General features: G+C 33.6%; 1 protein-coding gene across 1 annotated transcript in view; it reads left to right on the plus strand.

Annotated features, from left to right (window-relative positions):
* LOC137398498 (E3 ubiquitin-protein ligase LRSAM1-like) overlaps positions 1 to 21,195 on the plus strand; it is a 63,218-nt gene that overhangs the window by 18,839 nt on the left and 23,184 nt on the right. The window contains exons 7-10 of the mRNA XM_068084614.1: positions 1,980 to 2,095; positions 7,528 to 7,680; positions 9,480 to 9,567; positions 13,543 to 13,639. Of these exons, the coding sequence (XP_067940715.1) occupies positions 1,980 to 2,095; positions 7,528 to 7,680; positions 9,480 to 9,567; positions 13,543 to 13,639 (454 nt within the window). The remainder of the gene's footprint in view (positions 1 to 1,979; positions 2,096 to 7,527; positions 7,681 to 9,479; positions 9,568 to 13,542; positions 13,640 to 21,195) is intronic.

Consider the following 21,195-nt stretch of genomic DNA (forward strand, 5'->3'; position numbering starts at 1 on the left):
ATTCACTATTTTATATTAATATAGTCTATATATATTAAATATACAGATCCTATACTGGTTATTAAATGTATATTCTATATATAATAACAAAGTTATTATTAGATTACTGTCATATCTAATAATAACTTTAACATTTACCAGATATTTTTGTTGTATGGTAAGCGGTTGGTTAAAATAGCCTAAAACAGAGAGGATTGATTAAACTCTAAAGCCATGGTTTTCAATGCGGGGGTCGTAGAGGCGTATCTGTATTCTATGTTAACAAGGCTTTCTTGGCTCCAGGCTTGCATGCCTGTAATGTAATCTGATGATTGTGAACTTTACTGAAGAGGAACTTGAATACCTGCCCTGACCTCCGACCTTTTGTAGGCAATTTAATCTTTATTTCATTTTAGTATGGCATGTCTGAAATGACATTATTGACAGCTGATAGTCATCATACAGTAGATTTTTGTGTAATTGTAATCTATTGGTATATTTTATCAGCATTTCCTTTTTAAATCCGATATCTTAGATGCTGATTCTCACGAACCAGACCAAGCTTTGAAACTAAGTACTTTTGGCGATCTTGCACAAGGTACGGAGCATGTGTGGGTGTGAACTTAAGATGAAATCAGCCTAAAAACCTGGAAACATCGTTTCCACAAACACACAGAAAACACAATGACCAAATGGGATTTGATAGTGTAGTAATGTATTTATATAATAATATAATATAATAATATTATTATATTATAGTATAATAATGTCTTTAAAACAATAATTGTAAATAAATAAATTTATGAGTCATCTATTCAGGTTTATGCCGCAGCAATTGCCGTTTTGCGAGTACTACTTATTTATCTGGATTTGTGTTCTTCTGCATACTAGGAGGTATTCTTTTTGTGATTTGATAATCTACAGTAAAACAGCTCTTTTGCAGTTTCAAGGTCTCCTTATTGGCAATGTTACTACAACCAGCCTCACTTGAGTATAACAGTGGATGGCCACCCCCGTGTTTGCTTTTTTTAAATATTACTTATTTATTTCGGTGAACTTTATATCATGCCATTACATAAGTCTCAATTAAAATCACATGTACCGTGGACCCCCGCCATACGACATTAATTCGTTCCGGTGTTAGCATCATAAGGTGAAAATGTCTTGTAGAGGGGTATAAAAACCCATAGTAATCATCTAAGGCAAACACTCTGGTAAAAAAATCAAAATTTTATATATATTAAATGTATACTACTTATAAATATATTTATATGTACATATTAAAAATTGATTAAAAATTAGTAACAAAATAGGATATTAACCTCAGGAACGATAGTGACCTACAGTAACTTGTGTATTTAGTGGTTATGATTCTTCTTCTGGTTATGACTTCTTCTTTTAACGCTGTTATCAATCTTAGGATCCATGGCTAACAAGTTAAATTTATATATGTGGTTATATAGTTATATACATATAATGAATTAAAGTTTACAGCAAATATTATATTAAACGCTGAAATTCACAATGAATTTTCACTTTCCAGTAATTTTCGCTTTACTCACACATTATCAAGCATTTAGGAAACACGGAGAAGGCTGAATTGAGAGAGAGCACGAGTGTTGCATCTCTTTCAGGCGTTGTGGGAGGGATTTCGCTGAATAGCATACCAGCATCTTCATTATTTCGACTCATGCAGCACACCAACCACCAAATTTGAATTGCAAAGGACATTTTTGGTGATATATGGCGAAAAAATGTTGTAACGAGGAGGACAAAAATAGTGTTCCACACCGCAAGGCGAATAAACCTTAAAACAGACATCGTGACCAGAGTGTACTGTATACGCTAGCTGCTAAAGAGCTGCTATTATTGCGGGATGTATTAACTATTTTCAGGTTTTTGTGTTGTTTTTAACGCATTTTTTGTTTAAAAGTGATTTTTAGCATTCATGGCTAAGAACAAGACAATTGTAGATTGTAAGAGTGATATTTCTTTTGTAGATGGGGGTGTGGAGTACGTCCCGCCTAGTAAGGCTGTCCTTCCATTACTGGTACCTAGCAATAAGTCACCGGCAGCTAACCCAGATATTGCTCATCTGCACCCAGATCATGTTCCGGTGAGATATCATGACTTTTTAATCTTAACAATACCTTTTGGCTTCTTTGTTTATGAAATTATCATTTTGTGTACAATTTTAGGATCGCGCGGTAATAGGCGGTTAAATTGTTTCCCTTCGTCTCACTTTTGATAGCAAAAAGTATTTCTGTGATTCTCTTGCCTCTACGCCGCTCTTTTCTCATGAAATGTCGGGAAGTTTTTTTTTAGAGGAGACAAGCTGGCTTATTTTTTATGATGATGTGTTATGCCCTAGTGGTTCCCCTATTATTTATTTGAAACTTATCAATTGATATTTTACTTCCATACATCAAACAAAAAAATCTCAAAAACTTTGTCACAAAATAAACTTTGGGAGGATGCATTTTTGCTATCACAGGTAACAAACTCTGCGAGGCGGTCCTGCTGTCTAGAAAGGGTATAATTCCCTCAGGCAATGGAGAATACATATAAAGGATAATATGATGATTTGAAACACTAAATCACCGGTCCGTTTTCTTGAAAAAAATTGTATAAAAATGCCGTTGTATACAACACAGGCCGTTTGACGAAAGTTTTTGGTAGGTCTATTTGTACTGAAAATATTCTAAAAAAAGTTATTTATAGCTCTTTAGCTTAAAATATTCAATCTTACTCTTTCGCTGACTTTGTCTCTGCATTTGTTCACCAGCTGGAATCAACCACCAGCTAGAGAAAAATGCTTCTTAATATTCGCTTTGCTATTACAGGCAGTTTAAACTGTCTCCTATATATATTGTGTATTGGTTAATCAATTTTCTACAAATCTCACTAATGAATTGCACTGCATGTCGATAATCGTTTACTCATACACACTAGATATGTCGCTGTTATTATACCCTAGAGTAATAATAACGAAGACAGAAAGTCGACCAGGTTTTAGGTGAGAACGCTTTATAACCAGTTGTTTTCCCATTTCTAAAGTTTCTTTTTCAGATTTTTCAATTTTCTTGTCAGTTTTTTCGAAGTTTTGCTTCTTTTTGAAAATGTTATTTTTTTATTAAGTTTTTAAATCTTACTGCATGTTTTATTATTAATTTTAATAATAAATTGAGTCCAATGTCATTTCATTGCGTTTCTTTTTTCAATTTTTTGCTCTTCCCTAGGTTTTAATACACTGGAATATGTTATAACAACGTTATGACATATTATAATGTTATAACATTGTTATATATAACAATATAACATTGTTATGTATATCATTGTTATAACAATTTTATATTGTTGTATATATAACAATTTTATATATAATATATTATATATACAACAATGTTATATTGTTATATATAACATTGTTATATATAACAATATAACATTGTTATGTATATCAATGTTATATATAACAATTTTATATTGTTGTATATATAACAATTTTATATATAATAATATATTATATATACAACATTGTTATATTGTTATATATAACATTGTTATATATAAAAATGTTATTTTGTTATATATACTATAGCATAGTTACATATAACAATGTTATATTATTATTTATAGCAATGTTACATTATAAATAACAATGGTATATTGTTATATATATATAACAATTTTATTTTATATATAACAATGTTATGTTGTTATATATAACATTGCTATATATAACGTTAACGATGTTATATTATATATATAGCAATGTTATATTATAAATAACAATGGTATATTGTTATATATAACAATATAATAATAATAATTGTTTTAGCTTTATTTTTTCTGACTGCGTTATATTTGGTCCTGCTTTACACCGGGTTTGGGTGTATCATAATTTTTTTCTCCCTATACCCAATTGACGGAAAATTGACTGACCAAGAAAGAGTTCTACTCTCTATATAGTGGTAGTGCAGATCCCATTATAACATAAACACTAAACATATTTTTCAAAGTCTCAAACAGGTTAGAAAAAACAGACTGATGACAGACTGTTTGACTTATTTGGCATGATAGCATACAACCTCTTTTACGATTGTTTAGGAGGTGCTCTTCACCGTCATCCCTCTCGCGACACTCATGCCAGATGTTGGTGACATAAGCTATTGTGATGTATGCTTTTTGTGTGCTCCTTTAGTTCTTAGTCTAGACTTGTGGTTCGTGTAGCATGTCTGCATGGAACAGGGTTTATTGTCTCTGAGTTAGTGACTAGATCTTATTCTTTTGAATATTTTTTTATTTCATTTTATATTTGTCATGAGTTTGATACTGTTGAAATGGAAAACATTGATTTTAAAGTTAGTTTCCCCACAACACAGGTTTCAGGTGTCTGGTCTGCATCACTGCGCATGTTTTTCACGAAACATGCGCAGTGATTCAGATAAGATGGATTCTCCATTCTAGTGCGCAGCATTTTCTATAGAGCAAAATCGTTCCTGAAAACCGTCACAACCTTTTTACCCAGAGCACCGTCTATTATTAGGCGTTTGGTACAATTGGTTCAACAAAGTTTTGTCTAAAACCAATTCGTCCAATTCAACGTTCGGTCAAATGATGATTAGTCTAAAATTGATGGAAAGACAAGGAGAGTAAAATGGCAATTTAAATTAAAGACTTTTATTTAGTACACACAAGTTAAAATAGCAGAAATTTTGTTGATTTAAAGGTAAATTTAGGTAAATACTGTATGTAAAAAATTTAAAAACGTAAAAGGAGATAAAAGTTTATCATCATCTTTATTTAATTTAATTAATTTAATTTTTTAACTTGATAAAAGTATTATAGTTATACTGCTAGCTAAAACGTTTACATCTGATGCCAGCGCTTGTATAAACTGTAAAATATCCTTATCGTCTTTCTTATCGTCTTTCTCGCTAAAAACTTCCTAAAGATAATTAGATCAAACATATATGTGGACGAGTTGCTTTCAGGCCAGTTGCGGCATTAAACCAATTGCACCATTAGACGAGTTGATTTTAGACGAGTTGATTTTAGACGAGTTAACTTTGGACCAGTTGTCCGGGGCTGATAAAGTGAAATAAATTTTTTACTGTTGCAAATTTCAATGATTTTAAAAAGTAATCTTGATGAGATGTGACAGTTTGATATTCTTGATTTCTACCACCATTGTATCATACAGTTACCAAACTACGTAGCTATATAATTTAGTTGTACTTCCTGCATTGTGCCTGTACGATATATATCATGTGTACCTTTAACGTTTGCCAAAATGCATCAGCACCTTTCTGCTAATACCATTGCATATGAAAAATCTTTGCCAAATCGATCACCTCTGATATTAGTGATTACCATCTTTTTTTTTTAATTTCATGTTGTTAAAATTTTATTTCGTTTTGAAAATTTCATTTGTGTTAAAAGATTGAGTCATTTTTTAATTTACCTTTTTTCATGGATTGAGTTGGGTTAATGATTAACTCTGCCACTTGCCAGTACTCGGTGATTTTGTGTATTTTATCTGTTGGCTGCCTTTTTGTATTTGAAGCATTAATGAGCAGACAATTCCTTGCTTGTTGCAGAACCATTAGATTAGTTCTTCTCTCTTCTCTTAGCTTACTCTTAGACTGCGGCTAGGTCAGCCATTTTTAGTAGTTTCTAGAATACTTGCTGTGGTGTAAGGCATGAAGTTGAGATGTGTCCCTTAAATGTGGTTCGGTGTAAATCTAGTAGTTTTTTTTAATTTACAAACTGTAATCCTTGACATTGCTTATGCGTTAGAAGGTGTGCATTTGTACAACTCCGGGTAGTCATTTTAAAGACATTTTGTATTGTATGTCTGGTGCATGGAGCGTTTTTATGTTGTTTCTCCTGTCAAAGAACTGACTGAGTTGCTCTTTTTGCTCCTTAAGAAGCAAAGCACTCAAGTACTAGGCAAATGAGTATATATATATTTCGCAGCGAGTGTATAATTGTACAGTTAACTATACAATAAACATCATTAACTGCGCATCGGTGAGACTTCCAGGCGCTGTGCTCTTTGTCGCTTCTGTGGCACCTTATATAGCTCCTGGATGTGACTTGGCTCCGCCCCTTGGTGGTAAGCCCGACCTAAATTTTTATCGAGTAACGAGACAGAATTTGGCCTGGTCATGGCTTCGGTGGCATCAGCTGTCTTCTCTAGCTCGGCCCTGGCCTCGACGATCAGCCACTACACTCCAGCAAGTCTTTAAGATTTCCTCTTTAGTAAAGTTGGCGGTCTGTTAATATGAAGAGTTGTAAAGCATTACGTCTTCGCCACATTTAGTCCCAGATTTTGATTGGCTAGTGCCCAATAACCCAAATTATGCAGTTTTATTCATTGTTTGTCTATCTATAATTATCATGTCTGTGAAATTCTAAAAATTTAGATATTTTCAAGCCATTTTTATTCTTATCTCTGTGTACGAAGAATTATTCAAATAATGTTGGGTTTTTCTTAAACAACAAAACAATAAAGCAGTGATCTGTGGTAACTTTTTAAAAAGGAAAATACGCTTGTATCACCTATTACCAGCAGTACCAACATATAAGGCATTAGAAATGTAAAAGCTATCCAATTACCATTGCTAGCAAGTATGCAAAGCTTGTTTAAATCCTGTGTTAGCAGTTTAACAGCCATAAGTTGCATATTTAATCACATGTGTATGGGGACGTGACAACAGCCAATCATCACGAGCAGTTGACTACATATAGTCTTTTTGTTAAGAACGTCAGGTGCTCAGCAGGAAGAAAGTTTGCATTGCTAAGACTAGACCTTAATCCACTTGCGTTCTGGTTAAAGGCGCTCTGACTATAAAAGTTTCTGGATCTTAATTATTGCTTGAGTTATTTGATTTCTTAAAGTGCCATTTTTTATCATTATTTATTTCATCTCTGTGTACACTTTTCACATATAAAATAAACTATATAATAGGATTAACTTTGCATGTAGATGTGGTTTCAGTTGCCGATGCGTATCTTATGCGCTTGCAGTTGAACCTTTACAAAGTTTTGGTAGTTTTTATCAGAAGGCAAGAGGCAAGGTATTTTTCTATCATTTGTGTTTGTTTGTTAGGTTGGAGGTAGTCTGACTGCCAGGATGTTTCAAGATTAAAATTGACACAGCTTGATCGTGGTTAAAACACTCGGAAGAAAAATATGTGTGGATTTATGTAACTACTGTAGTTGCTATAGTTGATATCGGCTATTGTATTCAAGTTGCCGGCATTACACGCCTTTATTCTGTTAGTCTCTTTGCAAATTTCTAGATGTCATAATCACACTTTCATTTGATCTGAGTATTTTAACCACGATCAAGTTTTGTCTTTATTAATTTTGAAACACCCTTGTAGTCAAATCACTTAAAAGTTAAGAAACAATCGCAAATGATAAAAAATACCGATACTTTCTGATAGAATGTACTAAAATTCAATTTTAATGGGTGTGATTCATGGTGTTTAGCTTGGGCTCCATCATGAGTCATGCTTATGTTTGGGCTTGTTACAGCCGGCCCTGCAAAGTTATGAGGAGATGAAGAGAAAGAAGCATGAACAGAATCTGCTACTAGAAAAGGACGCACAGGAAGCAAGCCTGACACTAAATGAGCTACTTAGGACACAGCAGGAGAAGAAACACTCTCAAATAGCCTCACTGGCCCAGGTAATAAGATCGGGTGGTACTACAGTCCGCCTCTACCATATTTCATTTGCTTTTTTGCAAAGCCATTGTCTATATCACCGATATGATCGAGACCAGGAAATCTATGCAAATATAACCATAGATCGACATGGCATCAACGATCGACTAAAGTTAGATAAATACGATTCAAAAGATTGGTCCTGACAAAAACATGTTGCTCATTGAAGAAAGCCATTTTTACAAGATCGACTTGCTTGTGCTAAAAAGTAGAGGGAGTCTTCAGGTTGTGACGATCTCGACTTACTCTGTTTCAGGGTTACTAATGCGCTCCATGCAAATATCTTAAATAATATTTACTGTAGTTCCATCTTAGGCTAAGATGGAACTATGTTAAAAAAAATATTATTTATAATATAAAATTATTATAATTGTTATAATAATATAATTATTATATTATATTAATTGTATTATAATATAATTATTATAATATTCTGTATAATGATATTTTAATTAAACTAATTATCATTATTTTAATTAAAATATTATAAATTATTATAATACATAAAATAATGTAGTTTTTAATATTTAACGTAGTTCTATTTTAGGCTAAGATGGAACTACGTTAAATATTATCAAATATGTTTATTAATATTTAAATATGTTAAATACTATTAATATATTCAATAAATATAAATGTAGTTAAATATAATAATATTTAACTACATTAAATATTATTATTAAATATTACACCATAAGCGACGCTAAGGCTCGTCGCTTATGGTGTATGGGATGCAAACAACCGTGAATAATTTTCTATTGTGCTGGGACTGAATAGTGAATATGCTTTGTTGCACTTGTGGGGGAGGGAAAGGGCATCAGTGAGTCACACAGTTTCAGTGATACGCTATTTTGGTTGTGCCTGCCGATTTTCGCTTTCACTTGTTTTATTTTTGTTTAATTTTTTGACCCTCATTAACCCTTTGAACCCTAACGGCCAATTTTTTGGCATTGCCTAGGGTGTGTCTGAATCCCTAACGGCCGGAATTCCAGCATTCACATGGCTTTGTTTACAAAAGCTGTTTTTAAGTAACAGCGTAAACCAATCAAATTAATTCTTGCACAGGATGTTAGACCAGAAATTTCACTTTTATAGTTTTAGCCCGAATAATGATGAAGTACTGTTTTTTTCTGTTTGATGACATTTGCTGTGGGTTGCCCGACTATTTCACTAATGTTTTACCAAGTATCATTGTATTATGAGCAGATTTACATATACATGTATTTAATAAAAGTTTTAGTGTTCCGTATCGTTGGACAAGTTTCCCAAGGTTACTGACACGCACTGACAAGATGCGTGATGCATTGACAAGATGCGTGTCAGTAACAAGATCATCACTGTAGATTTAAAAAAATATGGATCCTGTAAAGTTTAATGAAACAACTGTAAATATCGCATCTTCAAAATTTGATATGTTAGATGTTTATGTTATTATATTATAAAAAATAAGTCCAAATTGATGCAAATTGAAGTGAAATATTAAATATTCTACTTAACTTTTACAGCCTGGTACTACGGGGTTAGTAAACTGTTCCTTTTTTGGCAAACCTTGATTTTTCTTTAGTTTAGTGTGCCTTGCTGACTTCCTGAAATAATCTATCAATCTGAAATGCTTGTCAACCCTGATGATCTGTATTAAGGCCCTTTTTATTTTAATCTTGAAAGTGCATTCCGTCTCGATGCGAGGATTATAATGCTTGAAACTAAATCCCATGTTTATGCTAAGATCAGATGAGCAGTATATAGCATTGTATTGTTATAGGACAATAAACAGTGCGAAGACACAATAGCAAGCCTACAGCTGAAGCATGATCAAGACAGACAGCGTCTGTTTAATATGATTTTGGAAGGTAAGTCTCAGCAGGAAATGACAGAGGAGAGGTTTGGTTTAGCTCTCTACTAGAGCACGACTTCAAATCACTCTCATCATGTTTTCCATCAATTTTACTCATAGATGGAGGACTCTAATGTTCATAGAAATGTTTAAGGTTGGTAGTTGTATGGTGATGGATATATTTTAGATGATGTATCTGCATTATTTCTTAAGCATCAGTGAGGGTTAAAGGTCATTTTCGATTACCGTATATTCTGACCTTTATAGTGCTGCTCAAATGAATCATTTTGTAAAAATGGAAATATCGGCTCACCTCCAAATACTCTGGAATAATAACAACAATGATAATAAATAATAATAATGTTGTTAGGGCTCATATGAGTTTCACTACTCACAGCACTGGTGACTGTTCATTAGCGAAGCATAAGCTTAGTAAACGATATTAATAATAAGTTATCTTTTAAAAAAAGCTAGTTTTATAATGTACATATATTAATATTTATCTTTATTGATTCATATTTAGACATATATTTATTTGTGTATATATCCATATATATTTATTTACATTTATATATGTATTAAGTTATATATATTGATTTATGTATATACGGTTATGTATATTTATGTTTATGGGTATATGTATATATATATGTATTTATTTAAGTATATATCTATATATATTTATTTAGATTTATATATGTATTAGTTTACATATATTTATATATATATTTGTTTATATATATCTATTTATATATGCATATATGTTTATATGTACATTTACATATATATATATATATACATGGATATATATATATATATATACAGTCAAACATGGATAACTCGCCCTCGGATAGCTCAAACACATGGTTGACTCGAACGGTTTCTTCGGTCCGTTCCCACGTAATGATAAATTGCTTTAGATAACGCGACCTCGACTTTGTTAACTCGAACAGTTTTTTGCCCAACACCTACCGAGACGGTTGTTATCGCCTTAAAAAATCACTTTATCCCAACCCATAGAGGTAAACCTCAACTTTCCCGTAATTCAGTCGTTATTACTACCATCGGCAAAATATTTTTGTCAACGACTTTTCTAAAGGTTTGGTGAAATTTGATTTCACCAAACATCCGCTTAGCGATGGCCCTTCGGAAGCAAGGAAAAGTGAGGTAACTTTCGCATAAACTTCAAGAAAAATAGGCAAAATTGATCTTGGTTAAAACGCTCAAAAGAAAAGGATGTATTTTCTTCTGAGCTTTTCAACAACGATCGAGTTTTGCCAATTTTAATCTAAAAACGTCCTGGCAATAACATCACCTCAAACAACAAACCAATCTCAAGTGATAGAAAAGTTTCTATACTTTTTGATAAAAAAGTTTTAAACTTTACATTAAAAGCAATTAATTTGAAACAAGCCATTTATGCTTTTGACTATATTATAGTTTGTATATGTACATGTATCTACTAGTAAATAAATAAATACATAGACTTGTGACAGTGCTCTGATAACTTGAACGCTATGATAACTCGAACACTTTTGCTCGGTCCCGTGAAGTTCGAGTTATCCATGTTTGACTGTATATATATAATGTATATATAACCGTATATATATATATATATATATATATATGTAAATGTACATATATATTATTAAAATACAGCTATAAACAGTGGCAAATAAAATACGGGTATTAAAATACAGCTTATAAATAGTGACAGGTAATGTAGTTGCCATTGAGTAATTTGAGTAAGCTAGTAAACGTATTGCTAAACTCGCGAATAAGAGCCGTGAGAGCAAGCTTTAGTGACGTTGTGCGTAACACAGAGTCACTATGCGTATTTTACCTCAGTTAATGACTACTTGCCCAATGAATCCATTGCACCTCATGTACATGTAGCTTTTTGGGTTAGCTTGTCGCCTTGTGAACAGGAGGTTCCGAGATCAAATTCTCTGTGAGACAGATTTATTGCTAGATTTAATCGCTATAACTGGACATAGTCTGCACACAAAGTCAAAAAGACAAAAATACAAACACTGAGATTTATTTATCTAGATATATAAGTACATTTTTTTATTTGTTTACCCTGAAATTATCATCTGATGATATTTTATCCTAACTTCTAATCCTGGCCTCGGATGACAGACAGACACCAATCCATAGTAAAGATATATTTTTGTTTTGCTGTCGTTTATATGTATATAATGATTTTAATTTTATTTGCAGCTATAGATCTGGCTCTAGAGAAAAAAAGTGAAAAATATCAATCAAAATTCTTATTGAAGGCAAGAATGTTGTAATGTCGACCCTGAACCGAGTGAAAATGATAAAAAAAGAAAGGTGGTCGATACAAACCAACCATACCACCGTTACTGTACAGTCATTAAATTAAATCTAGGTTTAATTTTTTTTTGAAGCTCCAAAGGGTTGAGTTTAGAAAGATCTTGGAACAGAAGCTATTTACATGTACATGTATGTCACTGTTCGTGTAACATGAAATTCCTATTACGTACACCTTCTCAGAACAGACTATATACATAGTAGTAGTGTACATTATTTACATTAATAGAGATAATGTAAAGTCGTCTACTGTAATAGAGATAACATAGAGGCGTCTACTGTACCTTTTCGAGGTCAAATCCTAGAACAGTGTATATAATGACCAGTAGCCCTGAGAACTTTGCACTCTCTTTATCAAGACAGGATGTGTTATTGATTCCCTCACGCTAGTTTGTTAACAGCACTTATATGTGGATATTTCAAGCCATGATTTTATAGGCTATTGATATTTCTCACCAAGTGCAATAAGGTTTCTTTGACACAGACTTTGAACTATTGATTATTCTATAGAATGGCGTTGAGTGTAATCAAGCCTATGTAGTTGTATTGATTAACATGGTATGACGACTCTGATTTCCTAGTCAGGACAGACCGGCATTCCATAATCGGCTGATAAATGCATTTTGGTCGCTCATTCAGTTGTATTGTATGGCTTGCACACTACATTCCTTCATAACTTCGTACTATAGTGCCTTCACTTTCATTTGCCTCCGCTTTTTGATGCTCTCTGGTAAAAAATTTTCTAGCTTAACACTTTGATGCCCGTGATAATTCGGCATGTTGCTCTCTTGCCAGATCATACGGCTGAGAAACTCGGCTGCATATTTTTTCTTTGTAAAAACATGTACTCTCCCATTTCTCCCACTTTGTAAAAGCATTTTCAAAATCATGTAATAACATTTTCTGTTATCGAAAATATGTGTTAGTTAAAGATTTTAATATATTACTCTAGCATGCTTTGTAAAAAAAGTAAATTAATACTTATTAATACATTAATGAGTTGACAAAATTGGAGAAAAAGTCAGTTTCGTGTACGCATCTTCATGCATATGGATAATACTACCACTACTGTGTCACATTCAAATGTCAAATAAAAAATTAAAATAACATAGAAATCTGTAAGTATAGAATATTAATTACTAAAAAAAATATATAAGTTCAATATTTGTGCAGAAAAAGTAGAAAGCTTTATGTTAATTCAAGGTGTGAATGGTCAGTGTTCAATCAATGATAGAGATAAGCAGCAAATTAAATTGTGCAATGCACATATAGCTTCAGCGTGAATGTGCTTACTCCTTTTTTATGTGATTCCATTGCTAAATATTTTAATATTAATGAAATGTTAATAATATTAAATATATTAATATTAATACATCAATAATAACATTATATACTAATATAAATTTATTGATAATAACATTAAATATACTAATTAATAATAGTAGTAAAATATATTAAAAATAATATATTAATAATAAAATTAAATATATTACGATTAATTTTTAATAATAACATTAAATATATTAATGTCAATATATTGATAATAACATTAAATATAGTAATATTAATATACTAATGCTAGCGTTAAATATATTGATCTATTAATAATAACATTAAATATATAAATGTCAAATGTTACTGTTTGTGTTCACAGATGACAGCAGGGCTACGGCTCTTATAGATGAGATATTTAGACGCAATGCAGAAGGAAAAGAGAAGGCAGACCTTCTGCAGGAGCTTGAGGATGAAAGGTTAGACCTTGATTCTATAGCTTACAATCTTTTATATTTTCCAGATCTGTGCTGCTAGTAATGTCATGGGTAAACAAATCTCTTTTTCATTGTTTGACTGCATCTCTAACACGTCCTACAAGTTTTAATTTTATTTAAGCAAATGAATGAATTTTTAGGATAATGTTAAAGAGAAATTGGCAGAATCACTGTGTCAGCAATTTACACTTAATTGCAAAATTTATTGTAAAATTGGTGAAAATTGAGAAAAATATTGCAAAAATTGGGAAATTAGAACTACAGTTTTCCTAAGAAACAATTTTTATTGGAAGTCTGGTTCTTTATAGCTCGTACTAAGTTTTTATGATAGTACTGCCGGAATCTCTCTAATCTTCAAATATTCTGTAATATTCTAGAGCAAGTGGATTTAAAATTTACAATTATTTAAAATAACGTTTGAGTGCTTTGATTACTGTCTAAAGAGCTGTATTCAGGTTTTTTATTGGCTATTCTAGTGTGAAAATTTGACAAATATAAAAATTCCGGGAAATTATTCGCTGTTTAATATGCTGGCATGAAACTTATATTTGCTGGTATTCCTTCACCTAGTGTGGTTTCAGGTTGGTATTTCAAAGACTTCCTGCATGAATAGGTCTTGTTCGTAGTAATTATTGGTACTAAAAGTGGGAGTTGTCTTAACAATAACAAAGATAGCGACTTATCTCTTCATAGTTTACTTTAAGAGGTATTTAAGATATTTTCCTAGATAATAGATAAGATGTATTATTATTAGAGATAATTTAAGATGGACGTTTATTTGACAAGTTTATTATTTATTTTGCGACGTTTAATATTAAATAAATATTTATTCAATAAATATTATTTATTTTAACGTCCCAATTCTGACCTCCAATGTTTATTGGTGCGTTTGCACTGGCAGGTTTTGTTTTGAACGTTTGCCAACTGTACTGGTAGGAAAGCTTTTTGGAACTTTTTTTATTCATATTATTAAGATTTTCCATTCCGTACAAAATGTTCAGGCAATAAAAGTAGGCAGTTTAGCCCGATGATTCTTTCATTCGCCCTCAAGTGGGTTTGTAAGAAGCTGGTTCATTGGAACCAGGCAGAGTTTTGTAACCAAATATCTTGACGGCCTTGAGGCAGGTACAGAACATTCATGTAAAGTTTGGATGAAATCTGCCAAAAATGTGGAAATAATGTACACGCAGACAAACAGCCACGCAAAGATAAAATAGTTTTAATAATATAGATTTCTCAGATTTTCTACTCTTTGCAGTACAAATATTAGTTGATGGTAAATTCTCATTGGATATACTAGAAATTCCACTGTCATACAGCCCACGACCAAAGTGATAATTGAAAAAAAGAAAGGGCACTGTTGGTTGTTGAAAAAGTAGTTCTCAGCAGGAATTGACAGAGTATAGTGTAAATGAGACTTGTTTGAGTTGATATAAAATAAATTTGAGGGAGCACGACTCTAAAAAAGTGCATCAAATAATTTATTTTGGATGTAAAGTTGGTTTGAAACCAGATATACGAGCAATTGGTTAATTATTGATATTGTAATATCTATTATAAGTATACAGTATCTGTTAAAGGTCGTGCAGTCTAGTCTCCCCTCTTTTGCGTTGTAAGATTTGGTCATTGATAGCTAATCGAGTGATGCGCTCCCTAGCGAAGTTGTTAACAAGTAAGTCATTGATGTTTCGAACTCGAGAGAGAGCAACAAACGATATTCCAGCGATCATTTCGTGATTGCCTATATCAATGACAGCTTTAGCCATGGTAAGACCTTGACTCTTGTGTATGGTCAAACCCCATGCTAGATCGAGAGGAATGCCTGTACGGCTAAGGGTGGCATGGCCAGCAGTCCAAGTACGCTTGATAGGAGTAACTGGAAAACTGTTGCTGTGTTCGAGAATAAATGTTGGACCAGTATAATCTGGAAATATGCAGACAACGAAAGCAGGTAATGCAAGAGGGCCTTTATTTGCACAGTATATGATACGCAAAACAGTACCAATTGAACCATTGACTAATCCCTTCTCAACCCAAAGATTTGCTCTAAGCATAACTTGCGAACCGACTGATAGAAATACAGTGCATTGAAGACCGCATGCAAGATTAGAAGATGCCAAGTGAGCATTTCGGCCAGCGTGTTTTGAGTTAATCTGTGCAATGGGATTGCCAAGTAATAGAAGTCTGTTTGAGTTGTAGTCGTGGACCAATTGACATGTTGGAAATAGACGAGTAGCAGTATCGAGGACGGGATCGTGATCAGCAATGCCAGGAAATCGCCGCGACAGGAGTTCATAGTCTTGCTCTGTCGACTCTCCATCACGGAGTCTTAGTAATAGATCGCGGAAGATTAGATCGTTTGCTTCGCGCATACATTGGGATAAGAAGAACGCAGTATCAAAGGTTTGGTAAGCTGAGTGGCCATGCAAACAAGCAGCACTCCTGACATTGGGCTGAAACATTCTGGCATCTAAAACAGGCGGTAGTTGACCAAAGTCGCCAAACATGATTATGGAGCAGCCACCAAAAAACTGGTCTGATTTTTCAGGGAAGGCTTGTCACAAACGTTTATCAATTGCATTAATCAGGCGGCAGCCAATCATTGAAAGTTCGTCAATTATAATGTATTTAATTTGCAAACACTTAGCTTGCTGCCGAGTGTCAGTAGGTTTAGCAAAGTGTAGGAAAGAATGAATGGTCGAACCAGAGACGTTCAATGCTGCAACACCAGTAGGAGCCAACATTTTGCAACATTGACCGAGTAGTTGATGCAATGCTTGAATTAGGAAGCTTTTACCTGTTCCAGCGGAACCAAGAACAAGTGCTCTGAGGGGAAGAGGATTGGGAAGTTGGGAATGGTTCTCTATGCGGTCATAGACTTGCCTTTGCTCATTGTTTAGTTGGGCAATATCAACAAGAGGTATTTCAATGGGAGGTGGGTTGTAATTGTTTTGAGCATCAATTAGAAAAGTAGGAGCGTTTGGGACAAGGTGTAGGAGATCTTGGCTATCGGCAACCCAGTCAAAATCCGGATTGGCTTGTAAAGCACGTTGAGCGAAAGGCAAGTCGTCTTCTTGGTCAAGTAGGCCCATCCAGGGCTCACGTTCATGGGGAGGATTTTCAGGAATGTTTTCTGCATCTTGAGCAAGTTGGGCCGCCGCTTGTTCCACTGCATTTTCAAGTGGTTGCTCTTGGTCAACGAGTAGGGGGTTTTCATGAATGAATTGTGTGTAAGCATCGACTGGGTTCTCAAAGCCTGCGAGCAATTGGTTCCACTGGGAGAAAGGTTTATGCAGAGCTAAAAACTGCAAGCAATACTTGGCAAATGTGTCACTTAACTGGATCTGAGCTGTATTTGGGGAAGATTTGCATGATGGCATCACCACCAATACGGGCATGAGCTGTAAGGAAGTTAGCATTACGGTGTTGAATAAGTCTGAATGATTTTGTGAATGCAAAGAAAGACATGGCTTGGAAGGCAGGAGGACGGGCCATGTATTTTCGCATATCAGAGTTGCCTTGTCCAGGTAAGTTGTCCTGTATTGTTTGACCATCAACTTTAAGAGTGACAAAGCTGCGTGAAGAGTGATACAGAGGTAAGCTAGCAACGACATGAACTGCTTCTTGTGCACAGACATCTCTAGCAATAGTGTTTTTTGATTTGATTTGATTTGATTTTTATTGCGTAATAATAACATGACAATATGAGTAAAAAAATACAGAGTAGCAATAGGACATGCCAGATAGCCAGAGGCTAGAGTCAAGGCAGCCCCAGCAAGCAGTAGGAAAAGAAACAGAATCAGCGATAAGCGCACACTCCGGAGCACCAGAGTCAGGAAGGACAGTCCCAGGACGCCCACAGGCGCTCTACCAACTTCGCCTTCAGCTGACCCGGAGCAGAGCCCGCACAATCACTCAAAAATTTATTATATAATTTCATTGCACTAAAAAATATCGATCTCTGTCCCTTAGAAGACAAACACTTTTTCAACTTTAATTGATTTTTACTTTTTAAACGGGTATCTTGACAATGATCTATCATAAAATCTTGCAACTCTTCCATGGGGAAAGAATTTGTTAAAAACATTAGCAGGCGATACTGGAATAAAATTTCAATTGGCATTATTTTTAAAATTTTAAAATTTTTGGAAACTGTTTGATTTGGTTTAAAATTGAGTATTATTCTGATTGCCTTTTTTTGCATGATTAAAAGTTTGTTTAAATCAGTTTTGTTGCCGTGGCCCCAAAACTCGATTCCATAAATTAAAAGAGAATAGAAAAAACTGTAGTACAAATTGATCATGGTTGATTTGTCTAGGTAGGGGCGAATGAAACGAAATATTAGTAATATGTAATTAAGTTTTTTGATGAGACTTTGGATGTGTTTTTTAAAAGTCAAGTTGTTGTCTAACGTGATACCTAAAAATTGAGTCGAATCTTTGATTTGTAGTTGAGAATTGTTTAAAGAAAGGCTTAGATTATAATTTTGAGTGTTTTTAGACGGATTTTTGAAAACTACTTGAAATGTTTTACTGTTGTTTAAAATGAGTCTGTTTGATAGGCACCATTCATTAATAATATTTAATTCCTCTTGGAGTTTAGAATTATCTGTTGAAAATATATTGGTGTCATCTGCGAATAAAATACAATCCAAAGCAGGTGCAGCATTTACTAAGTCATTTATAAAAATTAAAAATAAGAGGGGTCCTAAAATTGATCCTTGTGGGACACCAATCGTAATTGCCCTCATTTGCGAACAATCAGTATCTGTTTTGGTAAATTGAAATCTATTTTGGAGATAACTTTGAATAAGAGAGGAAGACTTTACACTAAAATTGTAGTAAAAAAGTTTGTCAATTAAAATTTTGTGATTAATCGTATCGAATGCCTTTGAAAAATCCAAAAATACGCCCTGAGTTATATTACTTTGATCTAAATTAGTATATAAAAATTCCATTAGACTGTTTATTGCTGTAGTGGTGCTTTTACCTTTTCTAAAACCAAATTGTTTAGGCGACAAGATGTTATTGGTTTCTAAAAAATCCCGTATTTGCAAAGACAAACATTTCTCTAAAATTTTTGATAAAGCAGGAAGAATGGAAATGGGCCGGTAATTAGATGGATCTGTTCTATTTCCTTTTTTAAATAATGGAGTCACGCGAGCTATTTTTAAACAATTTGGGAAATTAGATTGTTGTATAACAAAATTTATAAGATGTGTTAAAACTGGAATTAGGACTAGTTTATTTTCTTTTATTGCACGGAGAGAAATCCTATCATAGCCGGTTGCTTTAGGAAGACTGAAAGAATCAATTATTTGCAGTGTTTGGTAGGGGTCAATTATCTGGAAGCTAAAATCAATATCATTTACACAGTTGTCCATAAATTTAGAAAAGTGAATATCGGAAAGTGGCAACTCATTGGCCAGTTTATTACCAACATTTACGAAATGATCATTTAAGGTCTCAGCTATATCTTGCGAGTCTGTTAGGAGTTTTCCATCTTTGTTTATGCTCGTTGGGCTATCTGAATTTTTAGAGTCTCTATTTAACAATCTGTTTATGAATTTCCACTTTTCGTTTTGATTATTTTTACATTTATCAAATTCTTTTTTATAGAATTTAGTCTTCGCAGTTTTAATTTCATTTGTGACTAAATTTCTGAAACTGTGGTAAGAGGTGTGGAGCGAAGTATTGAAAGGTTCTTTTTTGCATTTAATGTGCAATTTTCTTCGCTTATTTATCTGTTTAAGTAGATGGTGATTCATCCAAGGTTTTAAAAAGTTGAGCTTTTTCTGATTTGTGGAAATTAATTTTTTCTTCCCAGCTATTTTTATTAAATTTTGGAACGACAAAGAAAAGGATTCAAAGCTTTTGTTAACATCAGAGCAATCCATTATCGCCCGCCAATCTTGTTCAGCAAGCTTGATTGCTAGCTGATCATAGTCAATAATGAAAATGGATAAATTTGAACGCTTGGGAATTTTGATTTTAAACTCAATTGATGCAAAAACTGGTTGATGGTCAGAAATATTAAAATCTATTGTTGCAGAGTTTATGTTAGAGTCAACCCGGTTAGTTGCTATGTGGTCTATAAGGCTATTTTTGGTACTACCTAGTCTTGTCGCAGTTAAAATTGTGTTGCAAAAACCATATGATGTTAACAAGTTTTCATAATTGAATGAGTTTATGTCAAGAATATTTTCGGGACCGAGATCGATATTAATGTCACCTACAATTATTGTGTCCGGTGGTAATGTGGGGATCAAAGCTCCGAGATCCTCCAGAAAAGACGGCAGAGCGCCCGAGGGCGCCCTGTAGACTGCCAACACCGAGAAAATCCGGCGCCCCGAAGAATGCACCGACGCGAACACCGCTTCCGCCCCAGCCAGTGTAGCCGCCAAAACTCTAGCCTCAAAACCATCTGCCACATACACGCAAACTCCTCCACCTCCTTCATTTGGCCGTGAACTGCAAAGCAATCGATAATTTTTTAAAATAAATTTGTTAATATATGAATGTTCACCAAGCCAAGATTCTGATATAACGATAAGAGAAAAGTTAACATTCAGATGAGCCAAAAAAAGTTCAAATTCAGAAAACTTGTTATGAATGCTGCGAATGTTTATATGCAGAATGTTTATAGAGTTTTTTAGTACTATGCTCTTCAATGCATTAGGTTTGATCAAAGCGCTATGATGAATATTTAGTAAATCAGGTGTATCGTCGAAGCCTGGTATAGTTGCGCTAGTAATAGAAAAACCACATTAAATTATGGAAATGATTAGTTCAAGTCTATCAGGTCTTTGTCGGAAGAAATTTTAATTGCTTCTGAAGTTTTTTCTTTACGCATGAAAATGTTTCCATGATAGGTCCAAGCATATTTATAATTTAAGTCTCTTTTTTTACATCTGACTTTATAAAACAGCTCCTGTGTTGTTTTAGGCAGCTGTTCATTGATGAAGATTTTGTCTGAGTTTTCATATCCCAGAGACTTCGTAGTAATTGATTTTTTTACCATACTCTTTCTTCCATCATAGAACGCATCTCTTGCAGACATCTTGTTGAATTTTATAATAATTGCTCTCTTAGGATTTTCACCAGACTGTTTGGTTCGGAAAATTCCGTCAATGTCTTGTTCATTATAGCTAAGGTCAAGGCTGTCAGAAAGTTTCTCAATAATAGCGTGAAGATTTTCCTTATTTGTTACTGGAATTCCGTCTAGAATAAGTGATTTGTTGAATTTTTCTTGTTCTATGAGTTGAATGGATTTAGAAAGCTTTGTCAACGAGCTTGTAGATGGTTGCAGGTCAGAGTAATCTTTCTGCAAGTCGCACAATGATTTTTTAATGCTTTCAATCTCTTCGCCATAGTACGTCAAGGCTTTAGCTTGCTGCCTTTGTTCATCTTCCAGGACGGTGACACGATTACCAATACGATCCAGATGTTGACATATGCCGTTAAATTTATCCTCCATCCATTCGTGAGTAGTAAAGCAGTTGAGTAGTGGTAGTGGTCAAGTAAGTAGTGGTAAGTAGT

The sequence above is a fragment of the Watersipora subatra genome, chromosome 6 (assembly GCF_963576615.1).
Source record: "Watersipora subatra chromosome 6, tzWatSuba1.1, whole genome shotgun sequence".
In the NCBI taxonomy this organism is placed as follows: Eukaryota; Metazoa; Bryozoa; class Gymnolaemata; order Cheilostomatida; family Watersiporidae; genus Watersipora; species Watersipora subatra.